The sequence below is a fragment of the Passer montanus genome, unplaced genomic scaffold, assembly GCF_014805655.1.
Source record: "Passer montanus isolate IOZ18808 unplaced genomic scaffold, ASM1480565v1 scaffold143, whole genome shotgun sequence".
Classification (NCBI taxonomy): domain Eukaryota; kingdom Metazoa; phylum Chordata; class Aves; order Passeriformes; family Passeridae; genus Passer; species Passer montanus.
The window spans coordinates 299,421-322,874 of record NW_024361275.1 but is presented as its reverse complement, the minus strand read 5'-3'; the positions used below and the strand labels follow the sequence as shown (position 1 = coordinate 322,874).

General features: G+C 41.3%; 1 protein-coding gene across 6 annotated transcripts in view; it reads left to right on the top strand.

The window, feature by feature from the left end:
- Positions 1-23,454, top strand: part of UNC13B (unc-13 homolog B) — a 205,800-nt gene that overhangs the window by 60,478 nt on the left and 121,868 nt on the right. For all 6 annotated transcript variants that reach the window (XM_039700732.1, XM_039700731.1, XM_039700728.1 and 3 more), the window contains 3 exons: positions 2,631-2,853; positions 17,697-18,023; positions 19,952-20,042. In XM_039700732.1, the coding sequence (XP_039556666.1) occupies positions 2,631-2,853; positions 17,697-18,023; positions 19,952-20,042 (641 nt within the window). The remainder of the gene's footprint in view (positions 1-2,630; positions 2,854-17,696; positions 18,024-19,951; positions 20,043-23,454) is intronic.

Sequence of the window (23,454 nt, the reverse complement as noted above, 5' to 3'; positions counted from 1 at the left end):
AGAAATTCTGGTGGTAGCTTTTATAAATGTATATGCTCTAAATGTTTGATTAACATTTATGCTAATCAGCTGTTTTGGGAGGCTGCTTAGAGGTACTGTGGTTTATGTTGGAAATCTTTGATAGTGCAGAGGTGAGATGCAATGACTGGTTAACAAATCCAGACAGTGCTTCTACAACATTCTGATTCATTTGGAATTCTCTGAGCCTGGTCAGCTGGTCAGTTACTGACCCATAGAAGCAGTATTCTGCTTCTTAATAAACATAACTGTGTAAGTCTTTGCACTCCCAGTATTAGTGAGACACTGGATTCAGCATTTTTCACCCAAATAATTTTACTTCTGATCTGTATTTTTTGTTATACATTTGAGGCTAGCTAAATTGTTTATCCCTAAAGCTGTTGGTCTGGTGACTTCTACTAGATCTTAAACCTGTATCCCAGTTAGGCTGCCTTCAGCCTCTAAAGTGTTGTGATGATTATGGAGCTACAGCTGAAGAACTTTCCATCATACCAGAGTTACTTAGGCTTTACCTTAAATGGCAGTTACATCTGATGGGATGGAGAAATTAGCTGAGCAGTGAAGTGAGGCATTAAAAGACTCTTCGGAGCAGTGTGTTTTTCTGTCCAGTAGAAGTAATTATTGTTCATTAGATGGCAGTGGCTCAAGTGTGGAGTAATAACAATGGCATTGCTCAGCTGAGTAATAGCTTGTTATACTTGTGAGGTCAATGTGTGCCTTGTGATTGACAAATAGATCAGCCTTTGCTCTACAGGCTGGAAGTTTGGTGCTCCTCAGTGGGGTTTGGCATATAAAATTATTTCTGTGTAGTAAATATTGAATATTTTTCCTAAGCACTGAGCTGGGATAAAATTGATGGACACTGTGCTTTTAATAAAGCTGAATACAGCAGCATATGATTGATACTCATTTCTATTCAAATGACTAGAGACTGACAAGAACCCTGCAGCATTTAAGCTACAAAAAGGCAGGAGGCTTAACTCCATTTTCTGTGTGGACAAGCAAATTGAATTGGTTCCACTTAAGAGTGTAGAGCAGGTCTTTTTCAAGTGGCCCATATTTTGCAAATCTTTACTGCTCCTTTTCTCCTGTTCCATCCATTTTCAAGTGCTAATCTTACTATGTTGTGAAGGAACTGAAAAGATCACCAAGAACAAATTTTACCTCAGATTAAAAAAAAAAAAGGAAATTGAGTTAGGAATTTCTTGCATGGGGAAGCACCCATGGAAGAAAAGGGGGTTCCCAAATGCTGCATTCCATCTGCTTGGAACTTCAGCACTCAAATGCAGGGTTCTTTAAGGATCTGGCATGTAAAGAGCACTTTCACTTTATTGGTCAGCCTCATGATGAATGACTGTGTAGGACACACACCACTGGATAACCTACCAGAGAGGGCTTTAATTTGATTGTCTTTTTTAGGCAGACTTGGTAGCAGAGAGAATGAATAATGGCTGATCCTTATTTTCTTTTGTTTCAAGCATGTCAATGGTTCACTCCACTGCCTTGTGGTGTGTGTATTTCACTTTGAGCTTGCAAAGATAACCTTGCATCCTGCACAGCCATACACAACCATATATTTTTGATATACCTCGGTATATACTTACCTCGGTATAACTTGGCATTCTCCTTTCCTGAAGGATTACCAAGCAGACGTGTTTCTGCAGGGAGAGGGACTCACTGGAAAGGAGCTTTTTCCTTTGTGAAGGTTATTGTTAGTGTTAAGTACTGAGCTTAAGCTAATTTACCTGTATGTGTTAAATGTAGCAATTTTCCCGTATAAGAAGTAGTATATAATTGTTTACAGGCAGAACTGCTCTCCCAGTTCTTCTGATTTTCCTACTGAGTAGTTTCCATTAATTTATCTTAACTTCAACTAATGCTAAAAAAAAAATAAACAAAAAACCCAAAAAATCCAGAGCCCTGAAGTTCTGGTTTGCTGAGAGTTCAGGAATGCTGAGAAGAAAGGACAGTATTACAGCTTAAAGGTTAAAAAGTTTTCAGAAAGAGCTCCTTTCCACAAAGCGCTTTTGGGTTTGTGTTTTGTTTTGTTGGGGTTTTTTTCCTGGTTTGCTGAGAGTTCAGGAATGCTGAGAAGAAAGGACAGTATTACAGCTTAAAGATTAAAAATTAAATTGAAAATTAAATTAAAAAGTTTTCAGAAAGAGCTCCTTTCCACAAAGCGCTTTTGGGTTTGTGTTTTGTTTTGTTGGTTTTTTTTTTTTTTCTTTTCAGATATATACAGGTTCATTTTGGCAGGTGCAAAGTACCTGTAATTTTGGGTGCTGGGATTTTTTTGTTGTTGTTTGGGGGTTTTTTTTGGTGGAGGGGGTATCTCCTTTTGTTTTAAATAAAGATGTCTTAATCTGTCTGTTAGTAATGGTTAAAGAAAAATAAACTGTAGTAGGAAGGGGGAAAGAAGGGTGTGGATCTAATCGCTGCAGTTCCTTGGTGCACACTTGAGAGAACTGGAGGTTATAGCCAGCTCCCAGATGGAGATACAACCACAGCAGAAACAGTGGTTTATTTGTCATTCTTCCAAAAGTAAACGGGCTCCACTGTCCCAGCACGGCAGCTTGAGAGAGCTGTGCCCTTAAACTGCTTTTTTCTCTTAGCCTTTGAAGATGCTGACAGTGCCGTGGATGACCGGGACAGCGACTACCGCAGCGAGACGAGCAGCAGCATCCCCCCTCCGTACCACACCACCGTGCAGCCCAACGCCTCCGTGCACCAGTTCGCGGGCCCGGCCCGCCTGCAGCAGCAGGGAGTCCTGCGGGATTCCTGTGCCGACTCCCTCCAGAATTATGATCTGGATTATCGGGAGCATGTGGCCGCCAGGTGAGTGCTCTCTTATGGGTAGCTCTCCTTTCCCTGTTGTTTTTTTCCGCTGCAGACCATGAAGGTACCAAGCTGGCAGGGGAGGGCAGATCAAGGGTTCTAAAAGTCTTCTGGTAGGAAGGTGTTATGTGTGTTGTTGACCCTGGGATTCTGGTGTGAACCTGGAAAACCCCGTGAGGGTATGTGTTACACCAGATCTGGCAGTTTAGGGAGTTACCTTTAACAGATGTGCTCAGCTTCAGGTGATTTGCTCCTGGTTGTACTTTCCCCTTACTCTCTGAAGGCCAGAGTAGTGGGTAGTTGCTTGTTCTGGTACCATGGCATAGATGTGCCTATCAAGCCAGTGAAACACATTCTAGCAGAGTTATCCTATTGGGACCTTCTTTCTTGATGCAGATTTATATTCTCTTCTGGATTAGCTCCAGTTCTGTTAGATCTGCCAAAACAATGTATTCAAGAAGAAAGTCTGTAACCGATTGGTTGTTGGGGTTTTTTTCCTTCTGTTCCTGTTACCATATAATACTGCTGAGTGGTGTGCTTTCTCTTTAGATTTACTTTCAGCTGTATGAAAGATAGTTTGTTTGCTCAGAATTTATTTTAACCATAGTTCAGTGGTTTCACAAGTGTTTATAAATTGTAAAAGTATTGAGCATTGCAGGACTAATTTACCAGGATCAATGGCTGTGAGCTAGAGCTAGTTGTGCAAGGTGAAAGCAGAAGATTTTGGACAGTGCTGCTAATTTTGGTCAGCTCGCCTAAGAGTGGATCTGTAGAACAGGCTACAGGCTAAGCTGCTGCTTCTGCCTTTGGTGGGGAAGGAAGAGGCAGCTACTAAAGCACTATCACAGAGGTGCACAGTTTTATTTGTGTTATAACTGATTTCCTTCTGCCTTATCTCCCTTGGTGTGAATGTTCTTGTATTCTGATGTCTGAACCTAAATTCAGTTATTGTCTTGGATGGCTGAGGCTAAGTTTTGTCCTTCTTGATGTATGGCCATTAATGGTAAAGGGTGAAGTTTAATGGTAACATCTAATGTTGTTACTGTTACTGAGGTTTCAAGAATAGAAACAAATGTGCCAACAAAATGCATTTACTGCAGTGTGATGTGTCATCCCTTGTGCTCTCTTCCTAGTTCATGAAATGTCTTATATATAAACAAGTTATTCCCTTTCCCATGCGAGTCTGTGCTGCTGGCTTGCAGTGGTAAAATTGTTGAAAATCTAACTGAGAAGATGAGCTGATGCTTTTTCTTTTTGGGAGAGCTGAGCTGAGCAGTGATGTTGGACCCCCAGTCAGGGGAAGCCAGTGGTGGTGGCATATTTTTGGAGTTATGTGATTTCTTCAAGTGGTGTTGACAATACAGGTAGTTTTTCATGGCTCACTTTGCTTGGAGTCAGTGTGTATGTGAGTTTCTATCTGTATCTAAAAGATAAATGTGTTTGTAAGACCTTCCAAAGAACTACCGCTGGTTTGAATTTTCCACATGCCCAACAAGATTCTTTGCTGCATATTTAATCTTATAACATATGCAAATAAGCTTTCCAAAGAAGGTACGTGGGATTCTCTTACTTACCAGAAAGGTATTTCTAACAAGCTGCCTGAAAAGAAGTATGTGGGTAGATCTGAAATATTTTCAAAACAAAGTTGTAGCTGAGTATTGCAAGAACAAATTGTATTTGACTTTTGTTCCTAGCAGCTCTCAGTGCTTTGTACATGGCAGTCACCTGATGAAATCAGTGTTCCTGGCAGACTGCAGCTGATAGTTGCTGTGAAAATGGGGGCTTGTAGGAGGCTCTCCTAGGCAGACCCAGAAGAACCAGACAAGAACCTGCTGAAACCTGTCTTGAGCTGGGCAGAAGGTTGTCAGTTCCAAAATGCCTCAGTTGAAACTGTCTGTTCTAGCACGTGTATTTTTTTTTCTTACAATATTTGGGTTTGGACAAAAAGTTCTGCTTCTCTTTATTAGCTGTTTACACGTGATCATATTCCTTTGATTGAAGTAATACATTTTCTTCCAACCTCTCCTAAGGATGACAAGCAATAATATTGTTATGTGTCCTTGGAGTGCGTTTTGCTGCCAGCAACCAGTTTGGCTTCAGAAGAGTAGACATCTTTCCCTCATTTTTGGTTTGTGGGTTGTTTGGTTTTTTTTGGTTTTTTTTTTTTGTTTTGTTTCTTGGTTGGTTGGTTAGTTTTGGATGTGTGGGGTTTTTTTTTTGTTTGTGTTGGTTTTTTGTTTGTTTCGTTTTTTTTGTTTCGTTTTTTATTTTTATTGTTGTTTTCTTTTGTTTAAGCACTAACTTTTCTTTGCAATGCTCATTTTCTTTAACTGTTTGTCCTCCATACCTCCTTAGTCTTATTCAGCAATAGCATAGATTCCAGTATGAGAGTCGATATCTGAGTCTTTAGATTTGTCAGATGAGTGGGTTACCCTCTCTGCACCTCCCTGCCTGTCTCCCAGTGTTGCTGCTTTGAAGTGTTCTTGTAGTCCATTTCACCTGATACTTGCTGTTTGCCTCAGCTGGTTTTTAGATCTGTAATAGTTAAATGCTGGGCTGATGTCTTTTTCTCCTCTCATGTTGGGTTTCTCATCATTATTTCTTATAAAAGGGAAGCTTTATAAAAGAGCAGAGGAAACACAAACAGGAAAAGGATGGGAGGAAGGAGAAAGAAAGAAAGATCAGAAAGAAAAGTAATTTTCCTTATGCCTAAATTAGTCCATTCTTTTGGTTCAGCATTTACAGATAATGGCTCTTCAGACATTGATGTAGCGCCCGCCCATTGCCTTCGTGCGAGTTCTGGAAGTGCTTGATCCACTATATCCAATGGTGGCCCTGGGAATCTTTACAATAAAATTATTTCATTTACCAGCTTAAAATAGTGAGCAAGAAGTGTAATAAGTGTTCTAAACTGTGTATAACAGGATTCATTTAAAGTAATGAGCATCTTTCCAATTAGTATAAGTTAGCTAATACTGTTGGAAATGCAGCACTAAAGCAGCAGTAGAAAATGCAATGACCCATCTCTCTTTCAGGGCTGTCCCATCTATATCCTATGCTGGCATGCTCCATGCAATTCTCATGGTGAAGACTCTTGGATTAGAATTATCCATAAAATGCCTGTGTGCCCTTTGTCTTTTCCCTTCTGTGGCACTAGGGGGTGAGGGACACACATGCCCTCATGCTCCTCAGTTCTCAGCAATGGATGATGTGAGGCAAACTTGCCTCTTTCAGATGATCATGTTGATGTTTTTAAATCCACTTTCTACCTGTTTGTATGTAAATTGTCAGAGGCTGTCCTTGTGAGGTTTAGATGAAGAAGTTTCCTTGCTGCTGCCCTTGGGGCTGTTGAACAATTGAGATTATCCTGCTGACCAGGGGATAAGAATTAATCCCAAAATCCCAAGGATCATTTAATTGGGTTTTTAGGAAGCATCAGATTGTTACACAGCTTAATCCATTCCCCCAAAATGGACAATTATAAATTGCTGGATCTGTTCAGATGCATTATAAATGGGAAATACAGATCCTAAAAATCATCTGAGGCTTATGATGGGTTAATATCCAGCACCAGTGTTTTGTTTTTCCTGTCCTGTAAGAGCTCTGAGAATCATAATTTTTGTATTGGTAGGGGTACCTTGAGGCCTTTAGCTGCAGCAAGAGCTCTCCCAGCAAAGAGGACTGGTGAAATAGCTGAAGCTCCTCTTGTTGCTCATGCCCACCGTTTGCATTTTGTCCCCTGTCCTCACTTGCCTGGGATCCAATGACTCATAAGTCTCCAGATGAAATCTCTGCTCTGTTGCCACCCCTGGGAGATACAGGGTCCCTGAAGGCTTTTTGAGTACTGCTAGAGCCAAGTCTGCAGCCCAGGGTGACCGAAATGCAGGCACAGCATAGTGGAATGGTGCGCGTGGGCACTGCATCTCACAGTAGTCCTGTTGCTGCAATAAGTGACTTCTTTTCAGCATGCCTAAAAAAGCAACAGCAGAGTACTGGTACAGCCAAGGCTGTGTGCCCTCACTTGATCACAAAAAGCTGTTCTCCCTCAAAAAGGCATTTCTAAATTTTGTGCAGACATAACCGATGGAATCTCACAACCCATGCTGCTTTTTTTGACTATTTGATTGAAGTGTAATGGTGGTAGATTGGAAGGTTTTCAATTTTGTTATTTCTGAATGTTTCTGATTTTAATTTTCATTTACTTAATGCATGCTTTTCCATTGCTATTTTTTCTGTCCTTCCTATAGCTTTTTTTAAAACTGTTGTTTTTCCCTTCCTATTTTTTTTGCTGCCTCTCTTCCTTTCCCTCCCACTCCCTTTATTTCTCATCTTAGACAAGGATCTCTAGCTAGAAATGAAAGAGTCAGAATCATTCCATTTGACACTGAAGATGGAGAAGAAGAACAAGAGAGTAACTATGAAGAGCTAGGAAAACTGTTAATAGAGGATTTCTTAGAAAAAACTCATAAAACTAGAAGTTGGCATGAGAAAAATATGAAAAAGATGAAAACTCTCTCAAAAAGAGAAAATTTAAATCACTGTGAAAGATCCAGGTACTGCCAAAATGTGTACCTGGAGTCAGGGTCTGTAGATGTCCCTAGATATCCTCAGGAATATGACACAATTGATAGAAGAAGGAAAAAGAAACTGCGATACAATTTTGAAGAGAGAGAACAAATAAGCCTGCAAAATAATGGAAGTCTGCAGTTTCCTAGGGAGAAAACCATTTATTTCAATGGTGTGGCAGCTGGTTCTGAACCCATTGATGATTTCCCAATATATGATAGAGTTAGAAAGTATACCGGGAACTCTGAAGGTAAGGGGTTGCCTGCTTATCCAGTCCTGCGTCCATATAAAAATGGGTTAATGGTTAAAAGTGGCAAGTTGCCCAACAAGCAAGGGATGAACCATGAGGACTCACTTCACCTGAGTAACAGTGAGGACATGAAACACATGAGGATGCTAGAGAACACTTTTGTGCCTGTCGATGTCCTTGAGGAATTTGACAGCAGTGCTTCTGATGAGTTCCAGTACTCACCTGTTTCAGATGATGAAATGGGGGAACTTTCAAGAAGATGGTATGATTCTGACATCAGCCATTTGAGAAACATAACTGCTAATTTCACTGCAAATATGGGCTCCCAGTTAAAAGACAGCTCTGATAAAAAACTTAAAACTAAAGAGAGCAAGCATGATCATCCTGTGCAAGACTTAGCACTGTCACCTGTTGAAGAACCCAGTGAGGAATACATAGACACAATGGATGAACTTCAGTGTCTGGTAGAATCAGTCTCTGAATATTTGGCTGAAAAGGAGGAAGAAATCAGCAAATTTGGTACATTGCCAGAAACAAAAAAAATTGTTGAGAATGTGCCACTGAAGCACGATAATGCTGATAATTCAGCAGAAGCTAAAAAATCTGAGCAGACCAAACATCTTGCTGCAGAGGAGAGTACCAAAGGCAAATCTGAATCTCTTCCGGACTTGTCAGGTGTGAAAAATACAGTGAATTCCCTCTTCAGCTCTTTCACAGAGAAGGTGGGGTCAAGCACAAAGCAACTCACAGCGTCTGTTGAAAAACTTGTGTCTTCCACTCCAGAGAATACAGAAAACAAAAACTCATCAGAAGGTGGAATCTTGAATGTATTTACCAGTAAGGCTAAAAGTGAGAGTTCTGCTTCTGGAGGGGTAGGAGATAGTAAATCTGACGCCAAGTTTTCCATTCAGTCTTTGCTACCACCCCAGGTGAGCGGTGATAAAAGAGCCCAGAACACAAACTCCAACAAGCCAGAAACCACTGAGACAGACAGTAAGGCTTCTGCACCACATCCTCCCCAGCAAACACAAGGAAGTTCTGCCGACAGCCAGCAGAACCAGCATTCAGTTGTGAATTCAGTTCTAGGCATGTTTAATCCTTTAAAGATCTTCTCTGAGAAGGAAGTGCCAAAACAAGAAGTCACAAAAGAGGACCACACCAAGGACAGCCATGCTGTGAAAGCTGAGGAGACAAAAAGGAGTGAAGCACCATCTGGACAAATGCCAGCCAGGACCAGCAGCACTGTTCCAGAGGCACAGAAAAATGAGACCAGAAGTGAGGCAGAGGTAAATGCAAGTAGCACTTCTGTGTCTTCTATCTTTGGCAGGCTTACAAATTCTGTCAGTTCTTTCAGTCTGAAAGCCAATCTTGATGGTCTCTTGGCTCCCAAGCAGCCGGATGTGCCACAGAAGCAACCAGATTTGCATCCTGTTACAAGTCAGCCAGGTGCCACTTTGGTAGAGGGTGCACCCACAGCCAGGGACCAGCCTCCTGCAAATCACTCAGAGGATCAGCATCCTGCAGGCCATGGACTGGCAAACAAGCAAAACAGAGGTAATGTGGAACCTAAGTCACAGCCTCAAGATCAGGGTACAGTATCTGAAAGCTTTTTTAGCCCGCTCAAAAAGTCTTTCAGTCAATTGTTGCTTCCTTCTGCTGAACAACAGAAGAAAGAAAGTACGTCTGAACATTTTAAAGACCGTAAGTCTGACGAGGATATAAAACAAAATAGTTCATCAAAGGAAGAGCACTCCTTTCCTTTTACTGGAAAACTTCCTTTTATCAGTGGGCTGGGTTCATCAGCAAAGCAGGAACAGAGGAATGAGAAGGGAGGCTTTATGTCTTCGTTATTTAAATTTTCTTCTGCAGAAAATCTAGCACCTGCACAGCAGCAAAAAAGTCATCAGGGTTCTAGTAGCAGTTCCCTGCATGAAGGCAGAAACAGTAATTCAGGAAATGCTGTTTCAATAAAATCTAGCTCAGTTCCAAATTTATCAGACAATGAGGAACTTTTACAAAAGAGAAACATGACTAAAGAAAACATATCTACTGTCCAAGTAAACAGAGAAAAACACCAGGATAGTGCCTCTGCTACCCTTAAAGCCAAAGAAGAGCAGCAGAAATCTAAGAGTACTCAAGAGGAACCTAGAAATGTAAAAGGAGGACTGATGAAAGAGAGAGTAAAGGCAGCAGACTTAAGCAAAGGCTCAGTTGAATCCACCTCTTCAGCCAAAGGGCCAGAAGCTCCAAGTGCAGATGATACTCAGAGGAAGAACACACCAGGTTTTCTTTCTGGCTTTCTTCACATTTCTTCAAATGAAAATACAACCAATAATCAAGACTCAACTGCTAAAAGTGAGGGTGATAGCCAGAAAAGCATTTCTCGATTATTTTCTGGCTTATTCAGGTTTGCCTCAAGTGAAAACTTGTCTGAAAGTAAGCAAGAAAAGACAAAACCAAATTCTCTGGGCTTCATGAAGCTTTTTGATAGAGGTGAAGATTCTAGCTTGGAGACAAAACCCCATAATTCAGTAATGGCTTCTGACAGTCAAAGTAGCACGGGAGAAAAGCAGGAAGCTTCCAGCTTCTTAAAAAATCTTCTGCCAAAACCAAAGGAGAAGCAGGATAATGTGAAAACAGTGGAATCTTCCACTACTGACCACCTGTCCAGTGCAAGAGTAAATGAAACAGCTGAGCCTCATGTTCCCCAGAGTGGGCATCCTGTGCTCCCTGAGGCCCTTAATCTGCAAGCCAACATACAGGACTTGTCTGGAAAGTCTGTAAATAGTAGGCATATTCCTCACCAGGATGCAGAATCTAAAATTCTTCCAGCTCCTTTAAACAAAGGATCAAATGAATCTCTCAATTTGACTAATAAAAGCTATAACCCTACGGAGCAGTACTCAGCTTATCAGGAAACAAGGAGCCATTCTAGCTTTGAATGGGAATATGAAGTAGGAGGACTGGCTGACACTCATGGAATAGCAGTACCAGTTTACTACGTGTTAAACCAGAACCCTGTTCTTCCCCCTCAGTTCTTGGACTGGCCTGAAAATGATGTGGTAATGAATCTTTGTAAAAAGGATGGGAATGCAAATGTGATGGATTGGCAGACTAATGCCAATTTTGATGGACAGAGTCTAGATTTAAGCGCCATGTCATATGAATCATTTGACCAGTTAATGTTTCAAGACGTTTGTTTAGAAGAAAATGATGCATGGACTGCTAATTCTCTCAGTGAAAGTTACAGTAACTTTCCACCCTTCGAAAGAGACAGCAGTTACTCATTTGAAGAGTTGCCCATGGATTTGAGCTACTCCTCTGGCTGTGATGGAACGATGTGGACACTAATTGACCAAGACACTTTAAGTATGGATGAAGGCTTGATGTACTCATCCTATAGCCGGGAGTATCAGGAGTGGATAATGATGCTTGAGCAGGGCGTGTGGTGGCCATCAGAAGATGGTGATTGTGGATACTACATGTACAGTGACAACCAGTATGTGTATTCCCTGCTCACTGATCCCACTGGACAGTATGTCTACGTGTGTGCTCCTGAAACTTACTCCTACATGGACAGCTGGGATTATAATTTCCAGATGGATTCCATTCCAAGAGCTGTGCTGGAAGACAACACAATTGCTGTTTGTGGTTTCAAAGTCCCTCTTGGCAGTGAAGATGAACTGTTCTGGTTTGCTGAAGAAGAGTGTCTAGATGATTATACAACAAATAAACCCCTGGATTTGTCAGTAGCTTTGCAGAGGAGCGACCAGCTAATGAACATGAATTTGGAAACTTTTTCACAAATGTTTGAGGAGTCAATTTATTATCAGAGAGAGCAGCCATTAGATTTTTCAGGTTATAAACTTCAAAAACTCAAAGTAGATTTCAGACCTGAGAAGGAAACCCCAAATCATTCAGAGGAGCCTCCATTAACCCTTGATCTCAGAACACATTCCAGGGCAGCTTTCAATAAATCTCTGAGTAAGGAAGTTCACACCAAGGAAGTTGGTAAGGCTGTCCCAGTGACAACTTCTGGGTCATCAGGATTCTTTGGATTCCAGCTGTTTCAGTCTACTCCTAAAGCTGAAGAAACTGCTGCACCTACTGAAAGAGTAACAGAAGCAAAAAAGACTGAGGAAGATAAGAAAACACCAGTGAACAAAGTTAGCTCCTTATTTTCTGCTTTGGGTGGATTAATTGGAAAGTCTACAAGCCCTGGCTCTGAGACATCAGAAGATTCTACCTCAAAGAGAACAGACACACGATCAATATCATCTGAAAATAAGGCTGATGTTTTATCACTTACACCAAATAAAAAGTTAGATGAAGAACAAGCTGGGCAGAAGTTTCCTGTTACATCAGGACCAAGAAGAAATACTTCATCAGAACTTAATTTAGAGGCTGCTAGAAATGAAAAGCCAGAATTACACCAGACTGAAAACATCCGTGTTAAAAAAACAGGGTTAACAAGATCTCCTTCTATACTGAGCCAAACTGCTGCGGATGGCAGGCCCTTACAGGAAGAGAGACCAGTTAAAGCAACTCCAGCTTCCAGGCGTCTTGAAAGGCATGCAGCCATTAATGAACCAAGCCAGCCACAGCCACCTACGAGCCAACCAGCCACTGAGCCTGAGGAGACATTATTTAAAAGTGCTCTGAAATTGTTCAGTCTTGGAGAAGATTCGCCTGCAACCTCAACTGCCAACAAACCCCAATCTTCTGGATTTTTTGATTTCTTTAAAACACAAGTAAGCAAAGTGCCACAGCCATCACCAGAACTAGAGAAGAGGCAAAGTAATAAACCAGAAGAGGTGAAACAGCCAGAACAGAAGGAAACCTCCGGCATCTCATCTTTATTTGGATCCCTTGGAGATCTCTTCAAAGTGGAGCCTGTGTCTTCTCCACCAACCTCAAGTACTACAACTCTGCCAAAACCCAGCAGCAGAACTGTGACTGAGTCAAGGCAGAAACCTGAGAAGACTGGGGGTCTTCAGAGTGCCAGTATGCCATGTCTGTCCTCCACCCCCAAGGAAGAGGTGAAAACAGAAGGCACGGACAAGCCCGTCTCTCTTAGCCCCAGGGTGCAAGAGGAGCAACAAAGTAAAAGAGCCATGGAGAAGTCTCCCGAGAGTAAAAAAGTGCCTCCTGGAAATGTTTCACAGAAGCCAGTGAGTGTAGGTCCCAGAGGAAGCCAGCTGGGCCAGCCAGCTGGGCAGCAAAGCAGCACACCCACAGTCACACCAAAGCAACAGGGGGGTCGTGTAGGAGACACAGCTAATCGGGCAAAACCAAAGCCAGACCAGATGCCCAAAGAGTCGGGTTTCAGTTTGCCATTCAGCTTCTCTGATATCACTGCTCCGAAATCCCAGCCAGCCAGTAAGAGCCTATTCTCCTTCTTCACTGGATCAGATGAACCAAAGCCTTCAGCACCTGCTGCTGCTCCTGCTGGTGGGAAGCAACAAGAAACAGAGGGGCTGTTTCATCTGCCCTCCTTCTTTTCCAGTAGTCCAGCTCCTGAAAAGAGTGCACCTCAAAGAAGTACTAGTTTTAGCTTCTTCAATTTGACATCATTTTTGGATGAAAAGCCACAAACTACTCCAGGACAGGAAAAACTAGCTAAACCAGTGAATTCTAAGCCACCAACTGCTCCTAGACAGGAGAGTAATACAAAACCAGCTAAAACAGTGAATGCTAAACCACATATGAAGCAAAGTGTTCCCACCGACTCTGGTGTAAAAACCAGCAGTTCTACCATGCAACGAGATGCTGACAGTAAAAAAGAAGTTGATGATATTATTGCTGCAGTGACTGGCAAACAAACATCTAATGACCTCATGATCCCAGACAACAAATCAGAAAAGCTGGCAGTGGACAATGTAGAAAATATTGCTGCAGTATCTGAAGAGAGTGGCTTAGAAAAGCTTCCACAGGCCAGTGGCGAGAGTGACTTAGGAAAGCTTCCACAGGCCAGTGAAGAGAGTGGCTTAGAGAAGATTCCCCAGGCCAGTGAAGAGAGTGGCTCAGAAAAGCTTCCACAGGCCAGTGAAGAGAGTGGCTTAGGAAAGCTTCCACAGACCAAGGACTCTGCAGTAACCAGCTTGTCTGTTCCTGGTCCTTGCCTTCAGATTCCCACCGTGCAGGAGGGTTCTCAGGACCAGCAAAGTATTTCCCCAAGGGCAGAAGATGCTTTGGGTAATATGGAGAAATTGGACAGTGTTGCATTTCCTACTGATGAAGAGCCTTGTTCTTCCAAAGAGCAAACTTCTGAAAATGTTGATCATAGCATGGCCTCAGGTGATGACATGAAATCCCAGGGTCTAAATGACTTAAATGGTGTGAGTGACATGAAAAATGAAGTGGTCTCTGAAGAAGTATGTGTACAGAATGAGTTGCCAGAACAAAAAGTACCTGAACAAACAGACAGATTACAAAGGGCACAACAGCCATGTGTTCCTCCTAAAATGCCAGAGGCACCTAATTTGCAAAGCAAACCAAAGGAACCTGAGAGTGATAAATCGGTTCTGGATTCTTCAGTTGAAATGTTTTCAAGTTTCATGACAAAGATGAAACCACCTAAAACATTTTCTGGTTTCTTTTCTCAACCTCAAGCTACTGCACCTCCACCTGCACAGAAGAGAAGCTCCTCTTTCTTTGGTTTCTCATCCCTCCCAAGTGGCCCAGCACCAGCTTTCACAAATGATATATTTGGCATCTTCAAAGGTCCAAAAGAATCTCCTAAAGAGATGCCTCCAAAATCTACCCCTAAACCTCAAAGGACTGGTGTGAAAGATGTCACTGGGTCTGTTCCAGCAAAAGTCTCTAGGGAGCCAGAAAATACAGCTGCAGCCAGAGAGTCTAAAACAGATGTCTCTACCTCTGTGAAGAAGGATGTAGTACCTGCTTCAACAGAAGGGAACTCCACAGAAGAGTCTCCCATGAAAAGAGAAACTGAGGAGAAAAAGAGCTTGGAAACCTCTAAAGAGGAACCTTTGAGTGCCACTCCAGAAACAGGAATCTCCAGTAAGAATGAAGACCTTGAGGTGCTGCAGCAGGATAGTGAAGCACAGCCCTCTGAGGTGGTAGATGCTCTGCCATGCCAGTCTGATCTCAGTGGTGCAGCTGATACAGTGCAGACTGAGGCTCCTGACCAGGCTGATGTAGGTACTTCCCAAGCAGATGTGGGGCCTTCAGGTGTAGCAGAGGAAGAAGCCGCTCCTGCAGACAAGGCAGCCAGTGACATCCTTCACACTGGCTCTACTGATGAGCTCGCACTGGAAATGGAAGCCCAAACTAACAGGGCAGACACAAGCCTTTCCCAGTTAGATGAGAGTGCTACACTTGAATCAGAGCCTGCTGTTGCAGGGGATCAGGCCAATGCTGGTATTGATCAGCAGGACTTGATCAGTAGTGATGATAGCAAACCCACAGCTCCAGCTGATGAGCCCAGTGTTCATCTGCCTGAGCAGAAGGAAGAGAAGACAAGTGAGGTAGAAAAGCAAACTGCTGAACAGGAAAAACACTTAACAATTAATGAGGTGCCTGCAGAAGGGATTGCTTCCAAATCTGACTTCAAGAAACAGGGTAAAGTTAATAGTGTTGCTCCAGATACAAGCAGTAGTAAGCCTGTCTTTGAAATACCGAACATGCCCAGTTTGCCAAAATTTGGCTTTATGTCGTCTTCTGATAGTGGTAAACCTTTTGGCTCATTCTTCTCTCAGCAGCCTCCTTCTGCTAATAAAGCAGGAACAGATGAGGGCCTCGTGTCCAGTTTTAAGAAACTCTCTATGTCTCTGTTTGAGGGAAGTGGTGAAGAAAAGGTGAGTAAGCCAGAGAGTGCCCAAGGAGCAGTATTTGGGAAAAAGCTAGATTTCTCCTTTCCCTGGCAAAAAGACATCAAGGAGACCTCTGCCAAAAAGGAGCCACATGCACCACCGCAGGCTTTGTCAAAACCAGATGACAAGGTGTTAGGAACAGTCAGTTCAGAAGAAAACTCAAAATCTGCAGTCTTGGATCAAGTGACTGACGCAAATATAGAAGTGAGGTTGTCTTCAAAGCAGCCTGACGCTGTAGACAATGAACATTCTGAGGAGCCATCTGGTGCAAGCACTGTTGATGATACATCCAGCAAAGAGCTGGGAGAGAAGCTTGACAAAGAGTCAGAAGATCAACAGAATGTGATTTCAGGTGAACTGCAGAAAGAAGATCAGGTAGAGGAGCGTGTGCCAGACAAGCCTGAGGAGAGAGAAGCTGGGCTTGATTCTGCTCCTGATGGAGCAGCACTGCATCCTGACACACTGGCTGCAGATCTGCATAGCGTGGAACAGCTGAATGAGAAAAGGCTAGTTACAAATGAGGCATAATAAATGGGATTTGACCATTTATAATGCAGTGCTACAGCAGTAGAGAGTGGTCTTGGTGTCTGATGTTTGTAGCTCAGTCCCACTCCCCTACCTGTTGTAGTGTTTGTGATATCTCTGATGGTTGTCATGGACAATATGGCAAACTGCAGTCACTAGTTACATACAAGCCTTTAGACCATTTCTCACCTTTTTCCACTCCTTTTCTGTAAGTGTAATTGAATTTCCTATGTTCTTATAATTTGTCCCACTGAATGAGATGTTCTTAGTGCTAATTTCATTAGCCTTTGAGAAGTTATAGTCTTTGTGTGTTAATTTCCTGCATACCATTCACTTTGCTTTCTTGTTTAGTGATAATAATATTATATTTGATAAGAAAAAAGTAACAGGTAGAGTGTATTGGTAGGGAGGAACGTTTTGTTCTCAAAATGCAAGGTAAAGGTTTTAAATTTTAGAGAGAAATACAACTTACTGATGATACATTATGGAACTACTTAGGTTCAGTTTGTATTACTGAATATATTAAAACACTTTCAGAAATATCAGTGAAGTTATTCTAATGCTTGGTCTTCCTAAAATCAGTACAAAATTTATTTCATGCAGTTATGAAACTCTCTAGAGGAAGGTATCAGTATTTTATGAGTGCATTGAGTCCTGTGCATGTGCTAAGCTATAATTGCCCTTAAAAATCAAAATAGAGGCCTTCTAAACTTAAATTTAAGTATGTATATACAATTCTGTATAATGTAAGTGAAACTTATTCCTCTGCTCATACATCTGCAGCTCTGCACTCACAGAACTTCCTGGCTCCAAATTCTTCAAGACTGCAAGAGAAAATGATGAGTGTTGCTTAATTCTTGGCCATAGTTTTCCTGACTGCATGAGAAATCTCCATCTGCTGTATTTTGTTTGATGATTCTAGGAATTCAGTCCTGAGAGTGGTGTCTTGAATCACAGAGGTCACACCCCTGTGTATGGCTTTTCTTTGAAAATTTTTCCACTTTCGTAAAAGGTTTTAAGTTGAAGGTCTTGACAGTCTTAATCTTGACTGCAACATATTTTATCATAAACTTTTAATACATAAAAGTAAAGTTAACTTTATTTTTTAACAACAGTCACCTTAAATAGATGTGATAAAGACCCCAACTGCAGCAAATCTGCAGAAGACAGAAACACTTCCACTCTGAATTGCTGTTTCCATTATTATTCCTTTCCTGTCTGGTTATTAGAATATCTTCACTGCAGTTTGTAGTTGGTGTAAGGTGAAGCAGTAGTTGGTGCAACAAAGACCAATGTATAGAGGATATGTGAGTGTATACATACATACATATATATATATATGTATGTATGTATGTGTGTATATATATATACACATATATATATATACACACACACACACACATGTACATATATATATCTACAAAAGAAGTATATATGGTCTATATACTGGTGGATTGTGTATTGAGTATTTCTACTGCCTACCAAACTTCAGAGGTTCACAAATCTATGTTTACATAATAATCATAAGAATATAATAGTTAAGTATGACTTCATAGCATGCCTTTTCAGTAATATTTCATATATGGCTCAGTTTTTTACATGCACAGGTTGTTTTGTGTTTTTCCAAGCCATTGTTTTTTCTGATGGACTTTTTTACTCTCTCATAGTCCTGCTGGCAGTAGTAGATACGGCTCCTCTTGCAATGTCAGCCAGGAAAGCTCTCACCTCAGTGAGCTGGAACATTCCCATGAAAGTGCCCATGGCTCTGAGCAGGAGGATGATCACCAGGAAAGGCAGTCAAATCACTCTTACCACAGCTCGAGCAGCTACCAGAAGGATGGTCAGGCGTGGCTCAAAGAGCAAGAGGAGTCTCACGTCAAAGGAGAGGAGGAGAAGTTCTGCAAAACTGAGGAAAAACCTGCAGACCATTCTGCAGCTAAGTTACCTCCAGAACTTGAGAAGCCCAAGGATGTTGATGCAGGAGTCCAAAGGAGGTAGGTGAAGCTGTCAACAAATTATTTTCATCTAGTTCAAAGAGGATTCTTCTATCTGCTGTTTCCCAGGGCAAATTATTAAAGGCTGCAAGTACGTTGTTCTTGCAGCCTTTTATGACAGCTGCGTTGATGTTGCTGATCTGTGAAACATGTGTTGTAGAGGACCATTTAGTTATGGGACATTGGCTAAGCTGAAGCTGTGTTTGCCTTGTGTGCAAAGAGGAACACTTGCTAAAACTGTGGTTTTTGTGTGTGTGTGTGAAGAGGAACACCAGCTTGGAGCTCATTTGGTGGATTTTCTGTTTCTGATTTGATGAACGTACTCTGGCCCCAAAATAGCTGCTTCCATTGCTCATGTAGGATCAGGTTTATGCTTGTACAACCAAGAATTACGTGTTTTCATGGTTAGAGCTTCACTAGTTCCATTCTTGTAGGCTACCACCATTAGAGTTAGTGTTTATGTAGTTGTGGGTTGTAGAGCATGAATAGACATGTTGCTCTGACTCACTGTGGGAGCCTTTCTTGTCCCTGTACTTTGGCTTTCCAGGCTGTCAACAGTATTGAAAACAGGCTTCAAAAGTATTTAATCTAAGTTTGGGTAAGTAGAGTACTGGGTTTTTGCACAAGTTTTACAGAAATTTCAAATTTCACAATTTAAATTTGGGAGTGACATTTTTCCTTGAGGTAATCAAGTCATTGCAGCCACTGGATGTGGTTTTACTTTCATAAGTATGAGGGGTTTTTTTTAAATATGGTTCAATTAGATCCATGGGAAGATGTCTGCCTGTCTATACCCTTTGGAGGGTACAGCTGGTGTCACTGTGCTTGGATGATAGAATTAACTACAGGAGTTCATGTGTAGGCAAGCCTTACACTAAAGATGAAGAGAGGAAAACAAGAAGAGAGAAGTGTTAAACTGTTTTTAAACTCTGATTCACTTTCCTCTTTTCCTTACAGAGCAGCAGGAGTCTTGTCCCAGAATGGCTGGCCTATATTTGTTCACAGGAAAGGTTATTCACATAGTCTACTTCAGGCTAATTTTGGCATCTAACTTGGATGCTCCTGCCTCACTGGCTCCCTTTCTCTCCACCCTCTGACAGTGCTTTCCTGTCTCCATGGAACAGGCATGGAACTGTGCTCTGAGTGTTGATCCTTAGAGCTGCCCCTGAGCTAGACCTGTAGCATGGATGTGTTTTGGTCTCATCTGTGGGGTTGTTTTATACAGTCAGCGCTGTGGGGTAGATGCTTTGCAGGCAGGAGAAGGTGTTTGTTTTTGTGATTTACACCTCAGCAACATACAAAAGTGGGAATGAAACCAAAGGCCTAAGGTATCATAAGCTTAGGGACTGCAAGATGTGCTGTGGGGCACTGAGGTGGAGTGTTGGTGACAGATCTGCCTGTTCTCTTGAAAAGCTGTAGGTAAGAGTGGAGTGACAGAGGTTCAATGCACAGAGGAAGCTCAGGGCTGAGCCCTGTGGCCAGTGTTTCCAATAAAGAGGGGCTGTACATTTGTAGCAGAATGAGTAGGAAGGGGCAGTGGCTAGAAGAGAACTGCAGGAGACATCGGATTATAAAATCTTCTGTCTGCCTCATTATGTCTGTAATTATGATCCCATTGTGTTGCATTGGCTTGATCTGGTTCATAGACTGTTTTTTCAGGTTTTTTTTCCTCATGTTTGCACAAACATCATCTTCCTCCTGGGTGTGGGTTGTGTACAGCTCATATCTTTCAGCTCATCAGTTTCCAAGGTGGTTCCTGAGTTTAAGGAAACCTTTAGCTGCTCACTTCCCAGAGCACATGCACAACTGTGCTGACTGGAGCCTGTTGTTCCTTCAGAGCTGAAGCTGTAATTACACTATATGGTTGAATCTCTAATGCTACGGGTAAGTATGTTTCATGTAGTGATTTCCTCTTTCTTGCTTTCAAGCTACCTGGGTGACATCGAGCCACCACCGTTTCCTCCAGCGAGAGCCCATTGGATTAGAGCCATTAGCAAAGTCCGACTGCAGCTTCAACAGGTAGGATGGAGAATTGCTTTGCTCGTTTTCTGAGCTGCTGTGGCTCAAGGTTTCACTTCTTCTTCACTGTAAGGCACCTCTTAGAGTTTCGATGTTTTGGAGACAAAAAATTTGTCAAATGCATTGTGTTGGACTGCAGCATGTTGTGGTGGTTTTAGAGCTCTCTGATTCTACCAGATGTTTTTAACATCATTGTATGGAACTGGAAGTGAATATCAGAAAAGATGCAGAAGCTGAGAAATTAGCTCTGAATTTGTAAATAATAAAAATGGTGTCTAGGACTTAAATGGTTTATTCTAAATTGTTTGAAATGAAGACTTTTTCCCAAGGCAACTTGAGGATAGCTTGTTAGTTTAGTAGGAGTTATCTGTATTATTTGTCGTGTGAAAATGTTCCTTGGGAAACTTTGCATCAAATATTTTTATATATACTTATTGAAAGTGGGTGTATAGTAAGTCTTGGTATTTCCATCTCATGAAAGTAAGATTTAAAAATAAATAGTCTTGATTTGGGAAGTCAAAAGGAAAAGGTTGTGACATTTTCTATAACAGTATAAACACTCTTGTTTTAGAAAACAGTATTTAAGAACCAAAGAAGTTGGATTTTAAAAAAAATTCTTATGGTTGTATCCATCTGTATGCCCACAGAAAGATAACATATGGTGTTCATGTTCCCTAAATTTTGCCTGCTTGCCCAAGTGCAGAATTAATATATTTCACTTAGAAATACTACTTTCTTCTAGAGATGACTTGTTTTGTTTTTATAAGAGATTTTACAGTTTCTGTCACAATCAGGACTTTTTCTTGTGGATTTTTGCAAATATTCAAGAACTGATTGTTGTGGCTTTGCATCTTGGGAGGCAAAATAGATTTTCTCTTGTCCTGTCTGGATTGTAAATGCTTTTTCATCTAACTGTGGCTTCACTTCTGAGTAGAGAGGATTTGGATCAAAACTCTCAGTATAACATGGAAAATGAAGAACATTCTGTTTTTCTGAGAGGGTAGAAGGGCCATAAGGTGGTTCAGCATTGTTTTGTCATTCTGCTGAATTGGAAGGATGACATGCTTCGAGGTGATTGTTACTGAAAGAGTTAGTTTAGTTTTGATAGCAAAATGTCATTATTTGCTTTGCCTTGAGCACTGCTGACAACTATTGATCAAATTTTCCATTAAACCAAAAAATGTAGTAGTTGGAACTTTCCAGGAGCCTGCTGTGGGGCTTAGCTGCCTTTTCTCAAAGACTTTTCCTTACCTCTTCTCTAGTTCTCTCTTGTTCCATATAAATCCATGTCGCTTGATTAGGACAATAAATACTGGAATTTTAAAGGGCTACTGCAAAAACATGACAAAGCCCCACTTGCTCTTCTTCTGTTAACTAGATGACCCTTTTTCTTTTAGTCTTTTCTTGACAGGATTTTTAGGCACTTTTCCATCAGCCTGGCCTTTTTAAAATTCTCCTACTCATTTCTTTGTTTTCCCTGAAGTGCAGTGTCCAAAGCTGAATTAAGAAATCCAGCTGAGAGCCTGCTCATGTGCACTATAGAGCAACCAAGACTTTGTTCTCCTGTCTGTGGTCCTGATTCTCCAAAATATACTGGCTGTCCTGCTGTGATGGTGCTTTTTTATCACAGACTATCAATGATGTATGGTTAGCCTTTTACACTTTCCAGAGCTGAGGTTCCTTCTGAAAAAGGGTTTTGTCTGTTGTTGCATACCCTATCTTTGTGTTGGATTACAGCTGAATATGGCTTTGCACTTGTCCTTACAGAATTTGGTTTTTTTGGCTTTGTTTTTTTTTTTTTGTTTTGTAAGCACTTTGTTGTCTGTGTCTTCCTTACCATTTACGTGAACAAATCATTCAAGTTGTCTGTGACAAAACCAAAGCTGATTGCCTGTGTGCTACCAGAGTTGCCTGAGGGATCTTGCTTGGTACATTCTTTGAATTTGGCTACCATGATTATCAATTTTTTACTAGTATGTTTGCATCTATTTTAACAGCTTCATCCAGATCACAAGGTATAAAGGTTCTATTATTCTTTCTCTACCCTTTAGAATAATTTAGCTTGTCATATAAGGAAGTTAAATGCATTTGACACAGTTCTACTCTTGATGAAACCATGCTCACAGTTATTTCTCTCCTTTTCATGCTCTAGAAGATTTGCAAATAATTTGATTATTTGTTCCAGTCTTCAATCCCCAGGGAACTGAAGTGTGTGTGTGTGAAGTTAGTGCTTTTATAATTATACAAGGCTTTCTCTTACTGTTTTTTAAGCATAAATACCTGCTTTGTCTTTTTCAAATCTTTGTGTTGCCTGTTTCTCAAATTCTTAGTGCCATCTGACTTAACAGATAAGGTGGTTATTTCTTTCTTTTTTTTTATTTACTGCAGCCTCTTTTTAATAACTTTCTAAACCTTTTTTCTTTAAAAACCTCCCGCAACAATCCAGTTCTGTCAGCTGCCTGATGTGCTTGTCCCTTTCACCAAAGACCTGAAGCAATCAAGGCATCAAATTTCCAGCCTTCTTAATAACACCTGATGATTCGTCTTCCTATGAATGGTATCCATCCTTTATTTGTCATATTGTATGTTCATTGCTAGATGTTTAATTTTGTGCTTCAGCCTTTTGATTCCTTTCCTGTGCAATCACTTTTGTCCTTAAAAACTTCCTCAGGAAGAGAGTTCAAGCCCTCCTAGAAGGCAGAAGGTTTCTTCGCTGGGGCAAGTTGTGATTTTTGTCCAGTGATGCTGTTTCATTAGCTGTTAACAGCTTCCTAAACTCCCTGGTCCTTTAAGCCTCTTTCTCTGGAGCTGTAGACACTGACTTTCTGAGTTTTTATTAGTTTGTGTTCTTGAATCACGTAGTGTTTTCTAGCTTGTCTAACTCCTTTCCTTCTAAGGTATCAGGATGACTCTCACAGTTTGCTCAGATGCATTTGCATCCTCATTTGTCTCTGCACTTATGCTCAAATCTAGAAGAGCATCTCTGCTAGTTGCTTTCTGCACAAGTTGAGTCATCAGTTTGTCCACAGATTTTGTTTGAAAGTCAGTGATACAACGACTTTCTGATGAGGATCAGGATTTTAAATGTCCCTGTGGTGATAGTTTAAGCAGGTGATTCTCTTGGTAGCTAGAAAAGATCATGTCTCATTTCTCTGGTCACTGTATTAACATCTTTCTATCTTCAATTCCTAAGAGCTTTCAGGAGGACTATACTTGTTTGTTCCAGCACTTCAGAGCAGGTGCTTATGTCCTTGGTGTTGGAAGGGATGTCCTCAGCACATTTCTGTGTTCCTCTTTCTCTGCGTGCCGTAACATTTCATGAACACACATAGAGCTCCACCTCACAGATCTGAGGGGCTGGACTCCTAATACATAGACTAATAAAATGATTCTTGCAACCTTTAATTGTTAA